The sequence below is a fragment of the Salmo trutta genome, chromosome 35, assembly GCF_901001165.1.
Source record: "Salmo trutta chromosome 35, fSalTru1.1, whole genome shotgun sequence".
NCBI classification, from domain to species: Eukaryota; Metazoa; Chordata; class Actinopteri; order Salmoniformes; family Salmonidae; genus Salmo; species Salmo trutta.
Genome location: NC_042991.1, coordinates 30,091,328 through 30,112,265, shown reverse-complemented (window position 1 = coordinate 30,112,265; position 20,938 = coordinate 30,091,328). Strand labels below are relative to the sequence as shown.

Here is a 20,938-nt window from a genome sequence, read left to right as displayed (position 1 = left end):
TGAAAAATGTGTCTACCAAACAGTCTAACAGTGGCTCCGCCTATCTCCACCCAGTAAGTAATGATAATGGGGACACTACCCACTGGGCACAGACGTCAATTCAACGTCTATTCCACATTGGTTCAATGTAATTTCATTGAAATGGCGTAGAAACAACATTGATTCAACCAGTGTGTACCCAGTGAGTAGATTTTAACACTGCCATTGATGCACAGTCGTGTGTGGCCTAGACGTACTGTGTAGGACCAATTATGAAGAAGAGGGTTGTGATGTGCTGCTGAGTGTCTCAGGGAAGTTAAACTCCTCCATGTACGGAATTAATAAAGTATCATGAGTCGTCTGAAATATTTTACACTTAAACAGCTCAAATGCTATATGTGAGGAATGCGTTGGCTATGTTAATTTAGAACATTGGGGCGGCAGGTAGCCTAGTGGTTAGAGCGTTGGACTAGTAACCGAAAGGTTGGAAGATCAAATCCCTGAGCTGATAAGGTAAAAATGTGTCGTTCTGCCCCTGAACAAGGCAGTTACCCCACTGTTCCGTCATTGTAAATAAGAATCTGTTCTTAATGGAGTTGCCTAGTTAAACAAAGGTAAAATGATTTTCGGGAGGTACAGGCTGCCTATCTTAATCCAATGCAGACATTGAGATGTATAGATGTGAGAATATGTTCCCTGTGCTAAGCAGATATCACATCACACATGTGCTCAAGACAAAGACAGGGACAAATCAGTGCTCCTTTGAAGAGTTTGTTGATGATGACATGGCCAATTCCATGACTTGTTATCAATGCACAGGAAATATCAGTATAATACCCTGCAAAGAAATTATTACCTTTTTGGCTCTGAACTCTCATCTCCATATTGAATGAAGAGAGGCTGATTATAGATCATGTAGACCTATGAGCTTATGTTTGCATTCTCAGTTTGAATTTATATGCAAGTCAGCTTTTTGTTAGTCAAGAAAATGATGCAATAAAGCCTTTTTTTGGACTTCATCCTTGCCTGTAGCTCTGTACCCAGACCCGCCTCGCTCCAATCAGTGGCAGTGGTCAGACCTTGCTACACTTGCCTAATGCATTAAGTATATTATGTCCATGCAATATAGATAAGTCATAAGTCCATAGAAACATACACAGTGATGACCTATTTGTTTCTTGTGAATGTGATATCCCTCAGAATATCCTAAGGTGGGAGTAATTGATAGTCATAACATGATCTGCTTAATTAACTAATTCAAACTAAACAAGTGGAAGTATTTACTCTTCATTTTCTCCATCTTAAGCACATAAGTATGTTCTAAAATGCAATATCTGAACTAAAAGGAGACAAGTAAATGTGTATAAACAAAACGTTTAGTAATAGGTTATGTATTGCTTTTATATATTATATCAATGCTATGTTGTTGAATGCATGCTTTAATGACATTGAGTTAAAATTATACTATATCAAAGTTGGGATTATGTATTGCCTAATTTTTGGCTCAATCCCCTTCTAACAAGTGAATTGTAGTTTTATCAGGAAAAAATATATATAGAATGTGTGAAATAAGATGAAACCTTCGCAATTCATTTACACTGAGAGAAATCACTAGTTTTTGCTGTTTTCTTCAGTGGTCTTCCTAATCTTGGAAAATACGTGTTACTACTGCACAAAAATGACTGATTCTGCAAGTTTGTTATCATATCCATGGACAGTTTTTTGAAACTAGTTGCCTTTGTCCCTCCACACATACGTATGGGATGGACTTTGGTGTAGGGGCAGCACTGTCTGTAGCTCCCACCTCCCCTTCCTATAGAATCCCTAGGGTATAAAAGACTAGTGCTGGAGTGGAGAAATCAGTCTCGACGAGTACTCGCCAACGCAAAGGAAAGAGCTTCAACCCATCATGGGGGACACAAAGCTCTCTCTTTTGCTTCTTCTGAGCACCCTTGCCTTAGCCCGTAAGTACCTCTCTGACTGGTCCCTGCTGTGGATAAAAATCTATTTTTACCAGGTAGTAGTTTGTTTCTTGAGTTTACATGTTTGTTATTTTCAGATTTGAAAAATATGCTTTAAAAGTTTTTATTTTGGACAATTTTCGTTTTACATATTATAATACCAAAGAGACATGTATGTAGCTGTTAACTTTTTTAAAGATTTAAAATGAAATATTACCCAGCAGTAGTTTGTTTCTTGAGTTTTCATGTTTGTAATTTTCAGATTTAAGGTATTTTCTTTAGAAGTGTTCCATTCGGAAATGTTTAATTTTAAATATTCTAATGCCAAACCAAATTATCGGTAGCTGTTAACTTGAACAACTAGAATTTGTTTATAAAAGTGGGTGTTTTTAGCTATGTGCATTTTACTTTGCATGTGCAAAATCTATGTCATTTTGTTGCAAAATAGTTTTTTTTGTAAAATAGCACTTGGAACATTACAGAGTGAACTGAAGCATCTCCTCTCGACATTGCACAGTTAATCTCGTAAAATACACACTGTCCCTGTTGCAAATTACAAGTTAACTTTCTTTAAAACCGCCAAATACATTGACTGTATATCAACAAAACTATTTCTGATGGTGAACCTGAAAAATCTAAATAAAATGTAAATGATGAAAGTCCTGTTCAGCTGGTAGATATAAGTCGAGATCTGTCTTTGAGCTTTTTGTCCTCTATTTTTAGTCCGGTAAAACAGTGTTTTCTCACAAAATGTAAGATTTATTAGGTGATACTGTGCAAGCAAGCAATTTTACAAATATCTGAATTCTGACAGTGCAGACGTGCAAATATCACTTTCTGGGATGTAAACAATATAACAGTTTTTATTTTAAACGAGTGGGGGCAGTTCCCCCTCATGCCCACATGATTTGATAGTAAAGTGAGTAGAGGGGACAGGCAGTGGAACAGATACATAACTGCACCCACACCATTCAAAGAAAGAAAAGCTGCTTTTTTACACACTTAAAAACAATTTCAGTCATGTTGTAATTAATTATAAAACTTCTGTATGCTTTGACCAAAATTGCGTTATCCTCTCACAGACTCCCAAGACGATGGTGCCGAAGAACATCCAACATGCTTGCGTACGTACCAACAAATCATTGCTTATCCTACCAATGTGCTGCAGTTTGCCCACTGTTATGGCAACATGACGGTTCTTTACTCAAACACATTAAAAATACAATTTCTAATCTCTCCCTAGTGGCAAGAAGGTACAAGAGCCTTCACAAATATGAATACCAGTACGAAGCACAGTCCCTGAATGCCATTGAAGGAGCTTCCAATCTCATAAATGGACCCAAGTGCACTTGCAAGGTAGACATCATACCTCAGAGCATTAAGCATTCACTTCAGTCCATTAATATTGTCCTCACGCAAATCCCAGTAAGGAAGCCTTTTAACCTCTTTGTCTCGCCCTACAGGTTGAGATTGAAGTTCCTCAGTCTTGCAGCTACATCCTGCGTACCACAGGCTGTAGCTTGAGTGAGGTTGTCGATATGGACGCAGAGGGCAACCCTGTGTTCGGACCTGCACCTGGATCTGATGCCTTCGCTGCTGCCATGGAGAAGTAAGACCCCAAGGCTGTCACACATGCCCTAACCCAACCCATGTCCCCAATATTTGTTCAAAATTCCTTGTCCTCTCTTCTATTAAGCACATTGTAATTTGGAGTTAACTGGTAACCAACCTTTCACCTCTCTCTCCCTGCTCAGACATCCTCTGAAGGTTGTGGTTGAGAGAGTGTACGATGTGAAACTGTACCCTGAGGAGGATGAGTCCATGACCATCCTGAACATCAAGAGAGGTATCGTCTCTGCCCTTGCCGTGCCCCTGCTGGAAGAGGAGAACAACAAGAAAATGGTATGTTGATCTTCTCAGAAAACACCCCAATCATAACTACACACGTTGTATTACAGTGTAGTTTCAGTGATATGAGCAAGTCATTTCTTATTGAGTACTACTCAATGGGTACTTTATTACTAACAGTGTGTACCTTATTACTCCATATTATTCAATACAATTGGAAACTACCTGGTAGACAATGGTACATATTGGTGCTTGTTTTAGTGAATCCAAGAAACAAAAATGTAATTATTGTGTAATAAAGACATAATAAATGAAAGGGAATGCAGTACTGTTGGCACGCCAACGTGATGCACTACAAGGTACAAGACTAGCCAAGAAAATTATGTTCATGGCTCTGCAGAGAGCAATATGTCACATTCAGTTTTTCAGAAAACATAAATCAGTATTTATATTTATTTAAATATGACAAGGATCATTGACTTTCCCCTCAGCCCACCATCCACGGCATGTGCAAGACCAACTACATAGTCAACGCCATGGAGGACATCGCTACTGACATCACTCTCAACAGGGACTTGTCCAAATGTGACCACTTCATCCCCCAGAGGGACCACACCAGCCCCCTGGCCCTCATCTCTGGCATGGTAAGACTGCAAGAAAGTAAAAGTTGCTTGTTAGATTCTGAAATAAACCCTAAATAATTTATTAATCCTAATTCACTTTTTAACTCCTTTACAAAAACCCTTCAAAGTAATTATCTTTCTCCGCTCCAGTAGCTGAAATGACAACTAATATTACTCCTTATTCACTTTTGAACTTGACAAAAAAACGTAAACAATAATAATTTATCCTCCTACAGCACTATCCTCTTGCTCAGCTGATCAGAAGCTCCCAGACCTGCAACTACAAGTTTGACAATGACAAGAAGCACATGATCTCTGGTGCCTGCACTGAGAAGCACATCCTGGTGCCTTTCTCTCACAAGTGTGTAAAACATTATGCCTGTAATGTTTTATGAAATATGTACCTGCAATGTTAAGAGATGTTGCATAAGTCTTTATCATCTCTTTGGCTTTCCACAGGGGAGAGTATGGAGTTACCAACGTTGGCAAGCAGTTCCTGACTCTGCTGGAGGTTTCCACATACAATGAGAGAGTTTTTAACCACAGTAAGTATCCCTTACATTGCATTCTAATTATGAAGATGATTATCGTAGGCAGTCAGAGATAATTGAAAAAGGATTTCACCTGCTCAGTGTCAAAACTGACTTTATCTTCCTGCAGATGTGGCCAACCTCAAGGGTCTGCCAATGGAGGCTGCTGAGGACAAGAGTGTTGTTCAGGACAAGGATGCTCCTCTGGCCGTCCTGAGGGAACTGGCCACTCTGTCCAACGGTGAGAAGAGAGCCCACCTCTTCCAGCAGCTTGTGAGCATGGTCCGTGGAATGAAGGCTGAGACCCTGAGCCCTGCTATCCCCGAGGCCCTGAAGGTGTCCGGACCACTGACCTACCAGGTTCTGGCCCAGTGCGGTACCCCAGAGTGCAGCAGTGCCATCATGCAGATCCTCAGGACCTTTGACAACTCTGCCTTTGAGGTTGATGCCGTCGTGTTCGCTATGGGACTGGTCCCCAACCCCTCTGCCCTCCTGGTCAACGACATGCTGGCTATGGCACGGTACAAGCAGAGCAAGCCTATCCTGTATGCCCTGAGCAATGTTGTCAAGAGGTAAACAGACATTTTAAAGCAACATATTTTCTAAATGGAACTGAGCAGATGCAGACAATGAAATTCTTATGTTAAATTTCACATTGTGTTCCTCATTAGGTTCTACAAGGCCGAGGGCAAAGTGACCCCTGAGATCGAGGCTGTGGCTGAGTTTGCTGTTTCCCAGCTGGGTGACTGCACCGGTGACAAGGAGCAGAACTTCCTGGCCCTGAGGGTGTGTGTTCCATCGCTCCCCATAGCTTTTTCAGGTTTACTCACACAGGAAGCAACAATTTCAATCAGAATAACTCATGTTTGCTTCCTTCTGCTCCCCAGGTTATTGGTAACATGGCTGCAGCCATGGGAGCCGCCAGTCCTGCCCTGAAGTCGGCTGTGATCCAGTGTGTAAACGAGCCTGTCGCTTCCCTGGAAGTCCAACAGGCTGCCATTCAGGCATTCAGACAGACCCCTGTCCCTGAGGAGGTAACTCACTCTTATCCTATTAGCTTTAAAAAATGTATATGGAAACTGTCAACTCTTCGTTCACTGCAGAACTGTTATACACATTCTCCTGTTTACAGGGCAGAGAGGTGCTCATGCAGGTTCTTTTGAGTGGTGCTAGCCCCCTGCAGAAGCGTGTTGCTGCCTACCTGGTGCTGATGAAGGACCCCCAGCCTGCTGAACTGGCTCAGCTGGCCGCCGCTCTGCCCATCGAAGAAGACCAGCAGGCCAAGAGCTTTGTCATCTCCCACCTGACTAATATACTGGCATCCACAGCAGCCGAGACCCAGGAGTACGTGAGAGATATCATCTGCAGTATTTACTGCCTCAGCTAACAGAAATATTCTGTTCGGTTGTTCCCTCCTCATCATAGGTTTGACCATGTAATAAATTATTCCTTCCATTAAAGGCTGAGACAGAAGATTCTTGATGCCCTGCAGGGAAATGAGGTTGGAACTGTCATGGATCCCACCAAGTTCTCCCGCAACTACATGATTGGATCTGTGCAAGGAAATATGCTCTTCGAGGGCACCAGCTATCTGCCCAAGGAAGTCATGCTGGAGATGACCCTGAAGGCCTTCGGCTACAATGTTGACATGGTGGAGGTAAAAAAATACAATTTAAGTTGTTTCCCTAAGCCTCTTATAGGGATGATGTTTTTTTTACAGAATATACACTTATTTTTCTATCAGTCTCATGGTGAACATTCTCTTCACTTGTAAGGTTGGCATGGAAGGCAAAGGACTTGAGACAACTGTTGAGGCTTTGTTCGGAGAGAACGGATTCTTCCCTGACACAGTTCTAAAGACCGTCTACTTCGTTTCTGACAAGATGCCCCTGCAGGTCAATGAGGTCATGAAGAGGATGATGCCCGCTCTGAAGAAAGACAGAATGAAGAGACAGGTATTCAAAACCGTTCTTTCTCTTTCCTTACTGAACATTTTAATTAGTGCGATTTTGATGCTAATTATTTCATTGTAGCATAAGCTAACTGCTTCTTTCCTTGTTAAAAAAATATTCTGTAGGCTTCCCAGAACATCATGAGAGAAATCGGCCGCAACCTCAACAAACTGGTCAGGGATCTGAAGACTCAGGAGTCCCCTGAGGCTATGGTTTACCTGAGACTGCTGGGAAATGAACTTGGATACCTGAAGACCAATGAGATGGAGAAGATGGCCTACTCTGCTGGTCTGATGATTGACAACGTACTCAAGATGTTCCCCACTGATGTATGTATAAAGATATGGAAAAAAGCAACACTATCACTTCAGATATACATTAATGTTAACTCATCTGGCAAGAATGACATATCAATGATAAAAAATTAAAGCTCAATTTACTATCCAAAATCTGAAATCTGATGAAGGGACTGATGACCAACACTGACAATGAAGTCTTCGCCCATTACATATTCATAAATTCACCCAATTTATTGTGGGAAGCTTGTGGAAGGCTACCGGAAACGTTTGACCCAAGTTGATCAATTTAAGGGAAATGCTACCAAATACTAATTGAGTGTATGTAAACTTCTGACCCACTAGGAATGTGATGAAAGAAATAAAAGCTGAAATAAGTCACTCTACTATTATTCTGACATTTCACATTCTTAAAATAAAGTGGTGATCCTAACTGACCTAAAACAGGGAATTTTTATTTTGATTAAATGTCAGGAATTGTGAAAAACCGAGTTTAAATGTATTTGGCTAAGGTGTATGTCAACTTCTGACTTCAACTGTACATGTTCCACAGCTTATGAAGGGACTGATGACCAACACTGACAATGAAGTCTTCGCCCATTACATCTTCATGGATAACGAATTCTTCCTGCCAACTGCCACTGGTGTGCCACTGAAGATTGCCCTGTCTGGTACCTTCACCCCTGGCATCAAGGGAGGACTACACATTACACCCGACATGGTAAACTTTTATATTTATTTTCACTGATCTGTTTTCTATTTGTAGTAACCCTAATACATGTGAAGTCCATCAGTCTTTTTGCATATCTATATAATATACTTTGACTGATCCCTTTCCCACAGAGCGAGGTCTCCTTCATGCCCTCCGCTGGAATTGAGTTTGTGGCCCGGGTTGGTTCCCACATTCCTGAGTACCTTCTCTCTGGCCTGGAGATGCACACCAGCCTATACCACGAGAGTGGGCTCAGCGCTAAGATCGCCATGGCCGACAACCAGGTCAAGCTGACCATCCCTGCTCCTCAGGGTCCTGCCAAGCTCATCAGCATCACGTAAGTGTCAGAGTATCATTTAGATAATACTTGATGACCAATATTTATCAGAGCCTAAACATTTCCTTTCCACGACCCCAATTATAGCAACAAGCTGTTCGAAGTGACCTCTGCTGGAGTGAAACCCATCCCGTCTCTGGTAGAGGACAGAATTGATGTGTCTGAGTGCACTCCATTCTTAGCTGGTATGAAGTACTGCACCACCCTTCAGTACTCTGATGCTAGCTCCCATGACACAGCACCCTATTTCCCCTTTACCGGAGATAGCAAGTAAGTACTAGTTCGATGCAAATACATTTTAACATGCTCCATATATGTTTTCCTATTTTCAGGTAGAAATTGATCTTAGCCTTAACTTTTGGAAATGAAACATTTCTATAGGCTTGCTGTGGAGCTCCACCCCACTGGTGAGGTCACTGAATACACGGCCACCATCGGCTACGAACTCCTCAGGGAGGGAGAAGAAGGTCGTCAGAAAGTTGACACTGTAAAGATGGTCCTGAAGGCAGAAGGTATAGCTAGCTCTAAGTTACAAAAGCCCTCTTTTAGAGTAACACAGTCCTTCCATATCTACCGTACAACCTTTTCCTTGGTGACTAACTTATTCAGTTTATCCTGGACACAGGTGCTGACCCCACTGAGGCCACAGCCACTGTGAAGTACAACAGGAGGAAGAATGTCATCACCACCGACATCCAGATCCCTGACTTTGACTTGGAGGCTGGAATCAGACTGGGCGTTGTGGATGGCAACACCAAGGGCAAAGGAATACACTCCATCTCCATTGACCTCATCAACAAGAACATCCCTCAGCTGTCCCTGGTTGGCCGTGCTAAGTAAGCTGACAATGCTACCCCACAAAGTACTTCCCTGTTTTGGTTTCTTCTGTTTTCCCTTTCTTCCAAATTCTAACTGACTCATGGTTTTCCATGCAGAATTGAGGCCATGAAGGATGCTATGCTGCAGGTGCAGCTGCTTGTCCCTTCAATCAAGGCTGATGCCACATTTACAGCCAACGTGAAGCGTGGTGAGGAACTGGAACTTGAGCTTGAGAGTGACATCAAGCTCCCAGAGACCACCTCAGTGCAAAAGATCACCCTAAAATATGGTATGCAGGCTTTCAATATCGCCCAGATTTTGTACAATGATTAATTGTTTTGCTTCATGATCAACTTTAACTGTATGTTTCTGAGAGCTTTGCCAGGCTTTAAATGTCAAGTAATCATGGGAAAGTCATTAACATTCAATTTAATTTACAATGAATGAATCTTACTTTGTAGATGACGAGAAGATTGTGGCTGAGGTCAAGTCTGACATGAATTCTGAGATCCAGAACATCCTCCCTCATGCCGAGGCAATCCAGAAGATGGTCAATGATGTTCTTGATCAGCAGGTGGGCCAGACCGACATGAAGGTCCGTCACATCCTCACCAAGTCTGTAGAGGTAAAACAAAAAAAAACACTTTAATCTTATGATCACTATTTTGTCCTCTCTGAACTTAATATATTACAATATGACAGTACCAGTCAAAAGTTGACACACCTACTCATTTAAGGGTTTTTCTATATTTTACAATTTTCTACATTGTAGAATAATAGTGAAGACATCAAACTATGAAATAGTTTGTTTAACACCAAAAGTGTTAAACAAACATCTATTTTGTGTTAAACAAACATCTATTTTAGATTTCAGATTCTTCAAAGAAACCATCCTTCGCCTTTACGACAGCTTTGCACACTCTTGGCATTTTCTCAACCAGCTTCACATGGAATGCTTTTCTAACAGTCTTGAAGGAGTTCCCACAAATGCTGAGCACTTTTTAGCTGCTTTTCCTTCACTCTGCGGTCCAACTCATCCCAAACCATCTCAATTGGGTTTAAGCCCTGTGATTGTGGAGGCCAGGTCATCTGATGCAGCACTCCATTACTCTCCTTCTTTGTCAAATAGCCCTTACACAGCCTGGAGGTGTGTTGGGTCATTGCCCTGTTGAAAAACAAATGATAGTCCCACTAAGCGCAAACCCGATGGGATGGCGTATCGCTGCAGAATGCTGTGGTAGCCATGCTGGTTAAGTGTGCCTTGAATTCTAAATAAATCACTGACAGTGTCACCAGCAAAGCACCCCCACACCATCACACCTCCTCCTCCATGCTTCACGGTGGGAACCACACATGCGGAGATCATCCGTTCACATACTCTGCGACTCATCAGACCAGATTTCCACCGGTCTAATATCCATTTCTCATGTTTCTTGGCCCAAGCAAGTCTCTTCTTCTTATTGGTGTCCTTTAGTGGTGGTTTCTTTGCGGCAATTCGACCATGAAGGCCTGATTCACGTAGTCGCCTCTGAACAGATGTTGAGATGTGTCCGTTACTTGAACTCTGTGAAGCATTTATTTGGGTTGCAATTTCTGAGGCTGGTAACTCTAATGAACTTAGCATCTGCAGCAGAGGTAACTCTAGGTTTTCTTTTCCTGAGGTGGTCCTCGTGAGGGCCAGTTTCAACATAGTGCTTGATGGTTTTTGCGACTGCACTTGAAGGAACTTTAAAAGTTATTGAAATGTTCCGGATTGACTGACCTGCATGTCCTAAAGTAATGATGGACTGCCGTTTCTCTTTGCTTATTTGATCTGTTCTTGCCATAATATGGACTTGGTCTTTTACCAAATAGGGCTATCTTCTGTATACCACCCCTACCTTGTCACAACACAACTGATTGGCTTAAACTCATTAAGAAGGAACAAAATTCCACAAATTCACTTTTAACAAGGCACACACGTTAATTGAAATGCATTCCAGGTGACGACCTCATGAACCTGGTTGAGAGAATGCCAAGCTGTCATCAAGGCAAAGGGTTGCTACTTTGAATAATCTCTATTGTGATTTGTTTAACACTTTTTTAGTTACTACATGACTCCATATGTGTTATTTCAAAGTGTTGATGTCTTCACTATTATTCAGCAATGTAGAAAATAGTACAAATAAAGAAAAACCCTGGAATGACTAGGTGTGTCCTAACTTTTAACTGGCACTGTATTTCTATTACAGGCAACCAACAACTACCTGGAGAAATATGCTGCTGATATCCCATATATGCAGAACCTGAAAGTCCCTGGGATGCCAGAGATGACTCTGCCTGAGAAACTTTTCCTGAATGTGTGAGTTACATCAATCAACTAGCATGAGAATAATTTCAGTCAATACATTAAATAAAAATAAAAAATTGGGGGGGGGGGGGGGTTCCATGACTAATTCATGATTAAATCCATTTTTTTTAAACAGTGATGCCACAGCTGCTTACCACTTCAACAATGAGCGTATCTTCATCGCCATTCCCCTCCCTCTTGGTGGAAAATCATCTGAGGAGCTGAACTTCCCAGCTGCACTGACCACACCACACCTGGCTCTGCCCCAGCTTGGCTTGGACATTGCCTCCATGGAGATCCCCATCCCTGAGCTTTTCATCCCAGAGACCCTTGATATATTTGTGCCCCTCTTCGGAAAAACTCAGCTGTCCACAAAGGTGAAGAGCAACTTCTACAACTTGGAGGGCTCAGTGTCTGCTGGCAAAGATGCCGCTGAGACACCAAGCTATTCTGCCAAGTTCGATGTGACAGGCAGCTGCTCAATGGAACTCCTGTGCATCAAGATTGAAGGTAGAGTTCCACCTCCAGAGATTTTCTAATGCCTTTGTAATTAATTGAGAATTACACAATCTGGAATATGTTTAGTTGTGCAATAATCAATAATTGTTCCTTCTGTGTTGTAAATAGGATCTGGATTGCTTGCCACCACTCCTGCTGATTCCATCAAGGCCCATGTGAAGACCTCCGTGAGCCACAAGTTCATTGATGCCAGCATTAGCATAAGGGAAGTTGGCACTGTTACAGACAACAAGATCAATGTGAAATCCAGCAGCAAAATCGAAGCAACAAGCCCCATGGGTCTGAGTGTAAACCTAGAGCACACCGGCCAAGTTGGCTTCAATTCTGAAGCGCCAATACTGGCTCCAACACTGAAGATCTCTGGTGATAGCAACTTGGAGGGAACAGTCAAAGCAGGACCTGTCTATGGCACCACAATCACAACCCAGTCTTTTACCATCTTCCCATTCAGACCAGAGGCAGTGATTGATTCTTCCCTGAAAATTAATTCAACCATTCTTAAGGCCCAGAACACCATTGCTGCATCCTTTGCCAATGGCGAGCTGTCTGTTGTGTCTAACACGAATGCATTCGAAGACATCCTGACCCATGCTGCTGAACTTGCCTTCAAGGATAACCAGCTGTCCCTGAAATGTGACACCAATGCCCTTGCCCTTGGTATGAAGATCCACAACCAGGCTGAGGCTTCTGTTGGCTTTGGAGCAGTCACAATCAAGATGGAGACCAACGCTGACCACTCTGAGAATCGCATATACTCTCTTGTCACAGCCTCCCTGGATGTCAATGGCCTGGCTGTGAACAGTGATGGCACTGTAAAGCTGCTTGAGAACAAAGCTGCACACAAAGCTACCCTGACAATGAACAAGGCTGGCCTGGCCACAAGCGGAACAACCACCCTGCAGGGCCCGTTCACCATGGAGAACACCTTCAACGGTGGAATTGATTCCTCCAAGGCTACTCTGTCCATTGAGACCAATAGTGCATTGAATGACATGAAGGTTGAGAATGCCAACTCACTGACCATCACTCTCTCCAGCCTTGCCTTCAACTCAAAGGCTGAGGCCATTGTCAGCGAGAGCACTTCCTATACACATGACATCACCATTGACCTGCAGGACTACACTGCCTCTGTAAATATGAACAATAACCTGAAACTGCTGGCAGCCAACCTAGTCAACGAGGCTCAGCTGAAGGCAGTGATCTACAAAATTGACTTTACTGGAAGCCTGAAGGCGGCCTATGGTGAGGAAGAGCTCAAACACACCTATGAGATCAACTATGCAGACTTGACCGCTAATGCTAAGTGCAGCACTAATGGAAAGCTCCTTGGTGCTCACATGAGCCACAACATTGAGCTTGAAATTGTTGGCCTTGCTGCAAAGATCCACAATGACGCCCGCTTCAACTCCCAGCCTTTCCGCTTCGACAACACCATCCGTGCCAGCATTATTCCCTTCGACTTCAATCTTGACGCCATCTTTAATGCTGATGGTGACCTGACCCTGTATGGTAAGCAGAGCGCTCAGCTCTATGGAAAATTCCTCCTTAAAGCACAGCCCCTGGCTTTTGCCAGCTCTCATGAATGCAGAGCTTCTGTCACCCAGCAGCTGGACAATGGCTTCCCCCTAGAAACCACAATTGACAACAAGATAGACACACTTCTGACTCCCCAGGAGCAGAGGGCCATACTTAGGATGAAGTCAAAGTTGAACAACCACGCCCTCAATCAGGAAGTGAGTGCCTACAACAATGCTGAAAGGCTTGGACTGGAGCTGTCTGCAACCCTCCTCACCGGCCTCCTGAACACAGCTGCCAGTGAAGAGCAGGAATTCACAATTTCTGGTTTCCTGAAGTATGATAAGAACACTGACAGTCACTTGATTAACCTGCCCTTCCTCAAAAGTTTGCCTGCAATCCTGGAAAACATCAAGATCACTATTGTTAACATGGCAGAGGCTATTCAGAATTATATCAATAGTGATGAGGTCAAGGCTAAGCTTGAGGCTCTGCCCCATCATGTCAGTGACTTTGTTGCCAAACTGAATCTGGAAGGCAAGGCTGTCCAGCTCAAACAGAACCTGATTGCCCTCACCGAGGAGTACGCCATCACTCTGGAATACCTAGAGGCCTCCCTTGTGAACCTCAAGATTGCTGTTGAAAAACTGCTGATGGGCCTGGCATCCAGTATCCAGGGCATTGTTGCTGCCTCCAAGGAGATGATTGCGAGTGGTACCCTGTCTGAAACTGTAATTGAGAGGCTCAGCCAGGAGCTGAATGCCATCAACGAAGAGTATAAAATCACTACTATGATCGTAGCTGTCATTGATGCTATCGAAGAGCTGATCAAGCAGATAGACATGCAGAAACTGAAGAACAGCAGCATTTCACTCCTGCACGACATTGATGCCCAGTTTGAAATCAAGGCTAAAATTGAAAACGCAGTGAGTGAATTAAAGCAGTTCATTGAGAACTTTGACAGAACCAAAACTGTTGAGGATCTGAGAAACTACATTTCCTCCATCAACTTGGAAGCTCATGTTCAGCAGCTGATGGAACACCTTCCCACTGAAGTGATCATCAAGATGATTGAGTCTGTCAAGGCAGTGATCCAGGAATTGGATATCATTGGCAAATTGAATGTTTTCCACGCCAAGCTGAGAGGTCTGATTGTCAAGTATGAGGTTGACAAGAAGGTTGAAGCAGTCCTGGAGAAGGTTGTGGGTCTAATTAAGCAGTTCAAAATTGATGAAACAATTCAGGTCCTTGTTAATAAGCTGAAGGCCATCGATATCCCAGCGAAGGTAATGCAGATGCTGGAAGAAGCCATCAACTCCTTAAAAGCTATTGAGATCAAACAGGTGATTGAACAGCTGAATGAATATCTTGACTCTGTTGTCCAGCAGCTGAGGTCATTTGATTACAATGCCTATGTGGATGAAACCAACCAGATGATTTCTGAATACACCGCTTATGTGAATGAGCTGATCAAGGCACTTGAGATCCCACAGAAACTTCAGGCTTCAAGAGAGTTTGTCAACTTTCTTGTGTCATCTGCACTTAACTACACTGAACATCTGAGGAAACTCAAGGTTGCAGACATGATCAAAACAGTGAAGGACGTGCTCGACCATGCCATCCTTAATGAAATTAAGGCAATTTCTGAGAGGCTAAAGCAGGGAATCACCAATATGGACCTTAGAAATGATATCATCTCATACCTGCAGCAGGTGAGTGAACTCTACACCAAGGTCATCACTGTCATAAATGAGATGTTCGGCAATGTGTTTGAGGTGATCCAGAAGTTTGCTGGTGAACAACAAATTGTCAGCGAGGTCAAGCAGATCATTGAGGGAGTTGTTACTGGACTGAAGACAGCTGAGCTGGACTTCCCTTCATTCACCATCCCTCTCACTGACCTGGTCATGCCCTCCATGAAGGTCAGCCTGGAGAAGCTTCAGGAGATTGACATTCCAACACAGCTGGATATCCCTGAGTTCACTATCCTGGGTTTCCACACAGTGCCAGCTACCACCGTTTCCTTTGACGATATCAAGCAGAAGGTCACAGAGCTCATAGATTTTATTTTCAACTTTGAGATCCAGAATCTGAATTTGGATGTTTTCTTCGGAGACCTGACCATGAGCTACCTGCCAACCCTACCTGACATTACCCTCCCAGAGATCACATTCCCAGAGTTCTACTTCCCCGTCCTACCTAAGGTGGTCGCAGAGAAGCTCCTAGAGATTCCAACGCTCCAGATCCCTGAGATCAAGCTCCCTGCCATTCCCAGTGAGATCAGTGTCCCTTGCTTTGGCAAGCTCTATGGTGAGATCAAAGTCAGCACCCCCATCTACAGCATTAGGACCTCTGCTGAGCTCCAGAACTCTACTGACAGTGAGGAGACTCCTCAGCTCACCGCTTTCCTAACCTCCCAGGCCATATCTCCCATTTTTGAGATATTCAGCTACAACCTGGACTCCACTGCTCGCGTTGCCATCCCCAAGTTGAACCGTGTGATAGTTGCAGAGACCCTTAAGTTTACCCACACTGCACTTGCAGTCGAACACCAGGCATCAGTGACCCTCTACCGCCTTGCAGCCCAGGCCTCAGCTAAGACCACAGTCAAGGCAACCACTGCACACTACACGGCTGACATTGTCAATAATGCATTCTTTGCCACATTGGGTGGTATGTCTGCATCTGTGGACACCACCTACAACCACCAGATCAATATCCCAATCCTTGGCTTCACCAATGGAGCCTCTGTGACCCAAAAGGCTGTTGCCCGCCTGGAGGACACAACAATCACTCTGAACATTGGAAATGATGGTGCTATGAAGTTCAACTTTCACGAGGGCACACACAAGTGTGACCTTCACTTCGCCATCAGTCCCAGCACTGCTAAGCTGACAATCTCCGCTGACACCGACACTGCCCTTCTGAAGATGAAGCAGACCATGAATGCTGATGCAGTCATTCTCAGTCACATCACATTTGAGGCCCGCTCTGAGGCAGAAGGCATTGCCATCAAGAACAGCCTTCTGGTGGCATCTGGAAATGTCAATTTGGGAGATATGAAGGTTGAACTGAAGGCAAACCATGACACAGAGCTTGTTGGAGGTCTCAGTGGAATCCTGTCAAACTCACTCACCGTTAAGATTCATCCTATTGAAGTTGTCTTTGACTTCCAAAACAAGGGAAACACCAAGCTCAGCTTCAATGAGGCACTGATGGCCAAGATTGATCTCCATAATGACTACTCTGCCACAATCAAGCCTGAAGCTCAACAGATCAACACTGTGGCTCTTGCCCGCTTCAACCAGTACAAATCCTCCTACAACTTCACTATTGACAACAACGAAAAGGAGGCTGGCATCTTTGCTACTATGAATGGTGAGGCTAATCTTGAATTCCTGACAAACCCCATCAGCATCCCAGAGATTGATCTGCCCTTCATTAACATGCACATTCCAGCCATCAGTGATCTGAACCTGTATGAGCATACTGGCTTGAAGAACATCTTGACCACCACAGAGCAGTCTCTTGATGTTGATTCCAAGATCCTGTACCAGAAGAGTCATTTTCACTCTCTGGGCAACCTGATCACCGAACTCTCCCTGAAGTCACCCATCTTCAATCTGAATGCCAATGCCGGACTTTACGCTGAGGACGACCTTGTGTTCCGCCTGGGAGCTACCACAGCCTCCATTTTTGAGGCTCTTAAGATCAAGCTTGATGGCACCACCAGTTTGACCACCAAAAGAGGGCTTAAGCTGGCCACTGCCCTGTCCTTGGAGAATGCCCACATTGAGGGAAACCATGACAGCACTTTCAGCCTAAGCCCTAACAACCTGGAAGTTGCGGCGTCTGTGGCTACCATTGCAAAGATTGCCCTGCCCATCTTCAACCTAGAAGCCAATCAGCAATTTGTTGCAGACACCAAGACCAAGCCAAATGCTGCCTCTACATTGAAGCTGAAAGGTGATTTCAACCTGCCCCTTATCAAAGCAATTGGCAAGGCAGAGGCTGACCACAGCCTGAAGCTAGAGGGAACCCTTGAGTACATCTCTGTGGAGTCATCCATCAGGGGCAACATTGATGGCACAATCCTGGAATACAATGCTGTTTTGGGAGCTCTGGACAATGAAGCTAACATGTACCTGAATACTGATGGCCTACGCTCCACCTCAAAGATCATTGCCAATGCCAAACTCAGCAACGGTGAGACAACTATCCTGGAAATGGATGTGGATGAGAACCTGGCTGTTGAGGCATCCGTGAGCCGTGTGTATGCAGTGCTGAAATTCGCCAGCAACAACGAAGCCAATGTGATTACCTTCAACACCAAGGGAAAGCATGTAGCCCAGGCTACCATTGACTTTGCACAATTGACATCACTGACTGCTGATGTTGAGATTGACATGTCTCAGCCAAGCAACGTGGGTGACATTTCCCTCTTTGAGAAGACTGTTGTCGAGCTGACAGGTACCAAGCAGAAGATCTCTACCACCGCCAAGATTGCCACCCCTGTGTACACCACAAATCTGGCAGCTGAGTTGAAGGGTGATGCCCCTGTCTTCAAGGCCGAACTGAAGTCATCTGCTACCTCTGTCATCAACTTCCTGGATTACGACATGGATGGTAAAATTATAACAATGTCCTCTATAATGTCATTATTTGATGCAAAATAATTGTATTTGAGGAAATTGAAACTGCCTCAACAGCTTCCTTCACTGCAAGCTTTGAGAACGAAGCCCTGAGCTTGAATGGCAAGGCTGTCCTTACCCATGCAGACCTGACCATGGACATTCAGAATGTGATTACCCAGGCTATGAGGTAAAGTAATACTTTTAAAACAGGCTGATTTCAATGCATAATACATATTGAAACAAATGATTTAGGCTTGTTAGCACAATGTTAATCAAATCATTACAAACATTTTGCAATTTGAAGATACCTGAATATGTATTAGTATGGTTTGTTTTGTCATTTGTGCATTTCAGGAAGAAGCGTCAAGAGGAGGGAAGGTAAATACTCAATAATGTACCTTCAATTCACTTCAATCCAGGACTATTGCATGAGCAAATAAAGTCTACATCTTTTGACCTTCTACTACACACATGTATTACATGGAGTTATAAACTGGGTGGTTCGAGCCCTGAATGCTGATTGGCTGAAAGTTGTGGTATATCAGACCGTATAGCATGGTATGACAAAACATTTATTTTTACTGCTCTAATTGCGTTGGTAACCAGTTTATAATAGCAATAAGGCATCTTGGGGGTTTGTGATATATTGGCCATATACCACACACCCCTCGGGCCTTATTGCTTAATTAAACTATGAGTGAATAGACAGTAACTGATCACACTGTTTTTCTTCCACTTCTTAGTGTCTCCCGTCACACCCTGAATGTGGACATCACCAGCCCAACCTTCACTGATGTGAACTTCCGCTATGCTGCCCGCAGAGATGGCGTCAGTGCTTCCATCTCTACTCCATCCACTGGGTTCTTGGGTCTTCAGCTCCAGGGCAGGATCCCATCTCAGCTGAGCGCTAGACTTTACAGCCGTTATGCTGTGAGTTTCTTTTAATTTCATTCATCTTAAAATACTCAATACTTGTGTCCCTATTCACAAGTCAAAGAAATGTCACCCTATTGTACAGGTCAATTGAAATGTGTTGTGTTTCTCCTATATCTAACAGTCTGCCCCTGAGGATGATGTTGACATCTTGGTCATCAGAGCTACTGCTAAGGATGCCGATAAGATAAAACTACAGGTTGCCTACAACATGGAGGCCCCCCACGACATGCTCCTGGGCCTGAAGGAGAGACTCCCTGCCATCACATCCACCCTGAACAGCTTCTCTAACAAGTATGAGATCTTCGGGCACGTGGAGGGCCTGAAAAGCTCCATCATCAACCTCATTGAGGAAGCCTACACTGCTGCCAACAGCCACGCAGCCGAGCTGAGCCAGCTGTCAATCCTCTTCAGGAACACTGTTTTCCAGTTCCAGAAAACCATCCAGGTCTTCCTGGATGCTGCCATTAAGTTCCTTAGGGAGACAGAGTTCAAGCTCCCTGGCTCTGAGGAAATTACCACCCTGCCTAAGGTCCTCAAGCAGCTGACCACCGGCATTGCCACTATGGTTGAGCAGGCCATCCAGGTGCTCATAGACAGCGCAGAGGCCTCCTTCAATGCTCTGGTCGATATGATCAGCGACATCCAGGTCACTATGCCAATTGGTGATGTGATGACTGGAGCCCAGATCATAGATAACATGAGGGCCAACATGAAGCATGCTCTTGCCCAGCTTGTGGGTCTGGTGAAGCATCTGGAGAGCCTTGACATAGTCCTGGAGAAGCTTGGCGAGACTCTGAAGGTCATCGTTGAGAAGGCCCAGGAGTTTGTCGACACTCTGAAGTCTGACTACCTGGATGCCGTCGCTATCTACATCAACGCTCTGTACGATAACCTTGTCGGCGTGATCAAGACCGTCCTGGACCAAGTCAATACTATGTTGAACATGGAGCAGGTGAACATAGCAATTGAACACGTCACTAACATGGTTCTGTCTGTGGTTAATCAGCTCAACCTCGCCATCACTGGTCTTCTGCAGCAGGCTTCTGAGGAGGCCCAGGCTTTCATCAAAGTTAGCGGAGGAAGGCTTGAGATCGAGCTTCCCTTTCCCTTCCACCAGTGAGATACCCTCACAGACTGAACCCTGAGTCTAACACTACCATCTGTTTAACATTATGCTACTCAGAGGCACAGGGCTGGGAATGTACTTCAAACAAGTATTTCAGCACGTCTTTAAAGCCTTTAGGTAAACATGCAGCTATTATTTTATCCTTTTTGTGTAAATGACAAGTGTTGGTACACTTACCAACATAAAAATGAAATACTGTTGAGTCCTATTTCCCTATCTATCTGTACCATACAAAATGCAATATGAGAGTACAAAATAAATAACATTTATACAGCATTATGTTTGATTTATATTTTTCCACCTGCTATGTGTATGTTTTGAGATCCTCAGTATTTTAACAACAGGCATTCCATTAGTGATGCAAATGAGTGATGTGAACCATAGACACTATTAATATTGATAAGACTGACTTTCTTTCAGTGTTGAGAGATCTTTAGACATAGCCCGAATATAACTTCCAAAATGAGCAAAGTGGAAAGCCTATATGAATAATATTAAGTCTCTTGCTGATCTTTAAAACCAACCGATATTATGGAATCACAGGAAACAAACTATGGCTCAAACACATCATTGAGCATTATCAAATACTTGTACATGGTATGCTATCAAAACTACCCTCCTATTTCAAATATAAATGTTTCATTTCTGATCTGACTGTAATCCTAACCTGTTTATGGATCTCCAAGGGATGCAAAGTACATATTACTCTAACATAGAGCACTACTCAAATGAAGGGCTGGTGTATGCTGCTGTACACCTAACACGGCATGTTATGTGGCTGTGATGTCTTGTTAAGAACAAATTCTCTCCTGTGTAGAACGA

At 43.7% G+C, this 20,938-nt stretch overlaps 1 protein-coding gene across 2 annotated transcripts; it reads left to right on the top strand.

The window, feature by feature from the left end:
- Nucleotides 1-1,873: 1,873 nt before the first annotated feature.
- LOC115175043 (apolipoprotein B-100) lies at nt 1,874-20,395 on the top strand. Of its 2 annotated transcripts, XM_029734184.1 has the most exons (29): nt 1,874-1,943; nt 3,023-3,064; nt 3,184-3,296; nt 3,404-3,549; nt 3,695-3,842; nt 4,280-4,432; nt 4,648-4,772; nt 4,871-4,956; nt 5,072-5,513; nt 5,613-5,727; nt 5,829-5,975; nt 6,074-6,285; nt 6,403-6,598; nt 6,717-6,896; nt 7,019-7,222; nt 7,743-7,910; nt 8,033-8,238; nt 8,326-8,508; nt 8,620-8,750; nt 8,864-9,074; nt 9,174-9,346; nt 9,519-9,682; nt 11,289-11,398; nt 11,523-11,896; nt 12,014-18,046; nt 18,130-18,241; nt 18,409-18,432; nt 18,798-18,984; nt 19,112-20,395. In XM_029734184.1, the coding sequence occupies exons 1-29, from the start codon at nt 1,889-1,891 to the stop codon at nt 20,108-20,110; spliced, it is 11,439 nt and encodes a 3,812-aa protein (XP_029590044.1). In that variant the 5' UTR covers nt 1,874-1,888; the 3' UTR covers nt 20,111-20,395. The 2 variants fall into 2 exon arrangements, with proteins under 2 accessions (XP_029590044.1, XP_029590043.1); XM_029734183.1 differs by lacking the exons at nt 1,874-1,943; nt 3,023-3,064; nt 3,184-3,296; ... (4 more) ...; nt 4,871-4,956; nt 5,072-5,513 and adding an exon at nt 7,349-7,401 and having other exon boundaries at nt 5,589-5,727; nt 7,019-7,220; nt 7,794-7,910.
- The last annotated feature ends 543 nt before the right edge of the window (nt 20,396-20,938 follow it).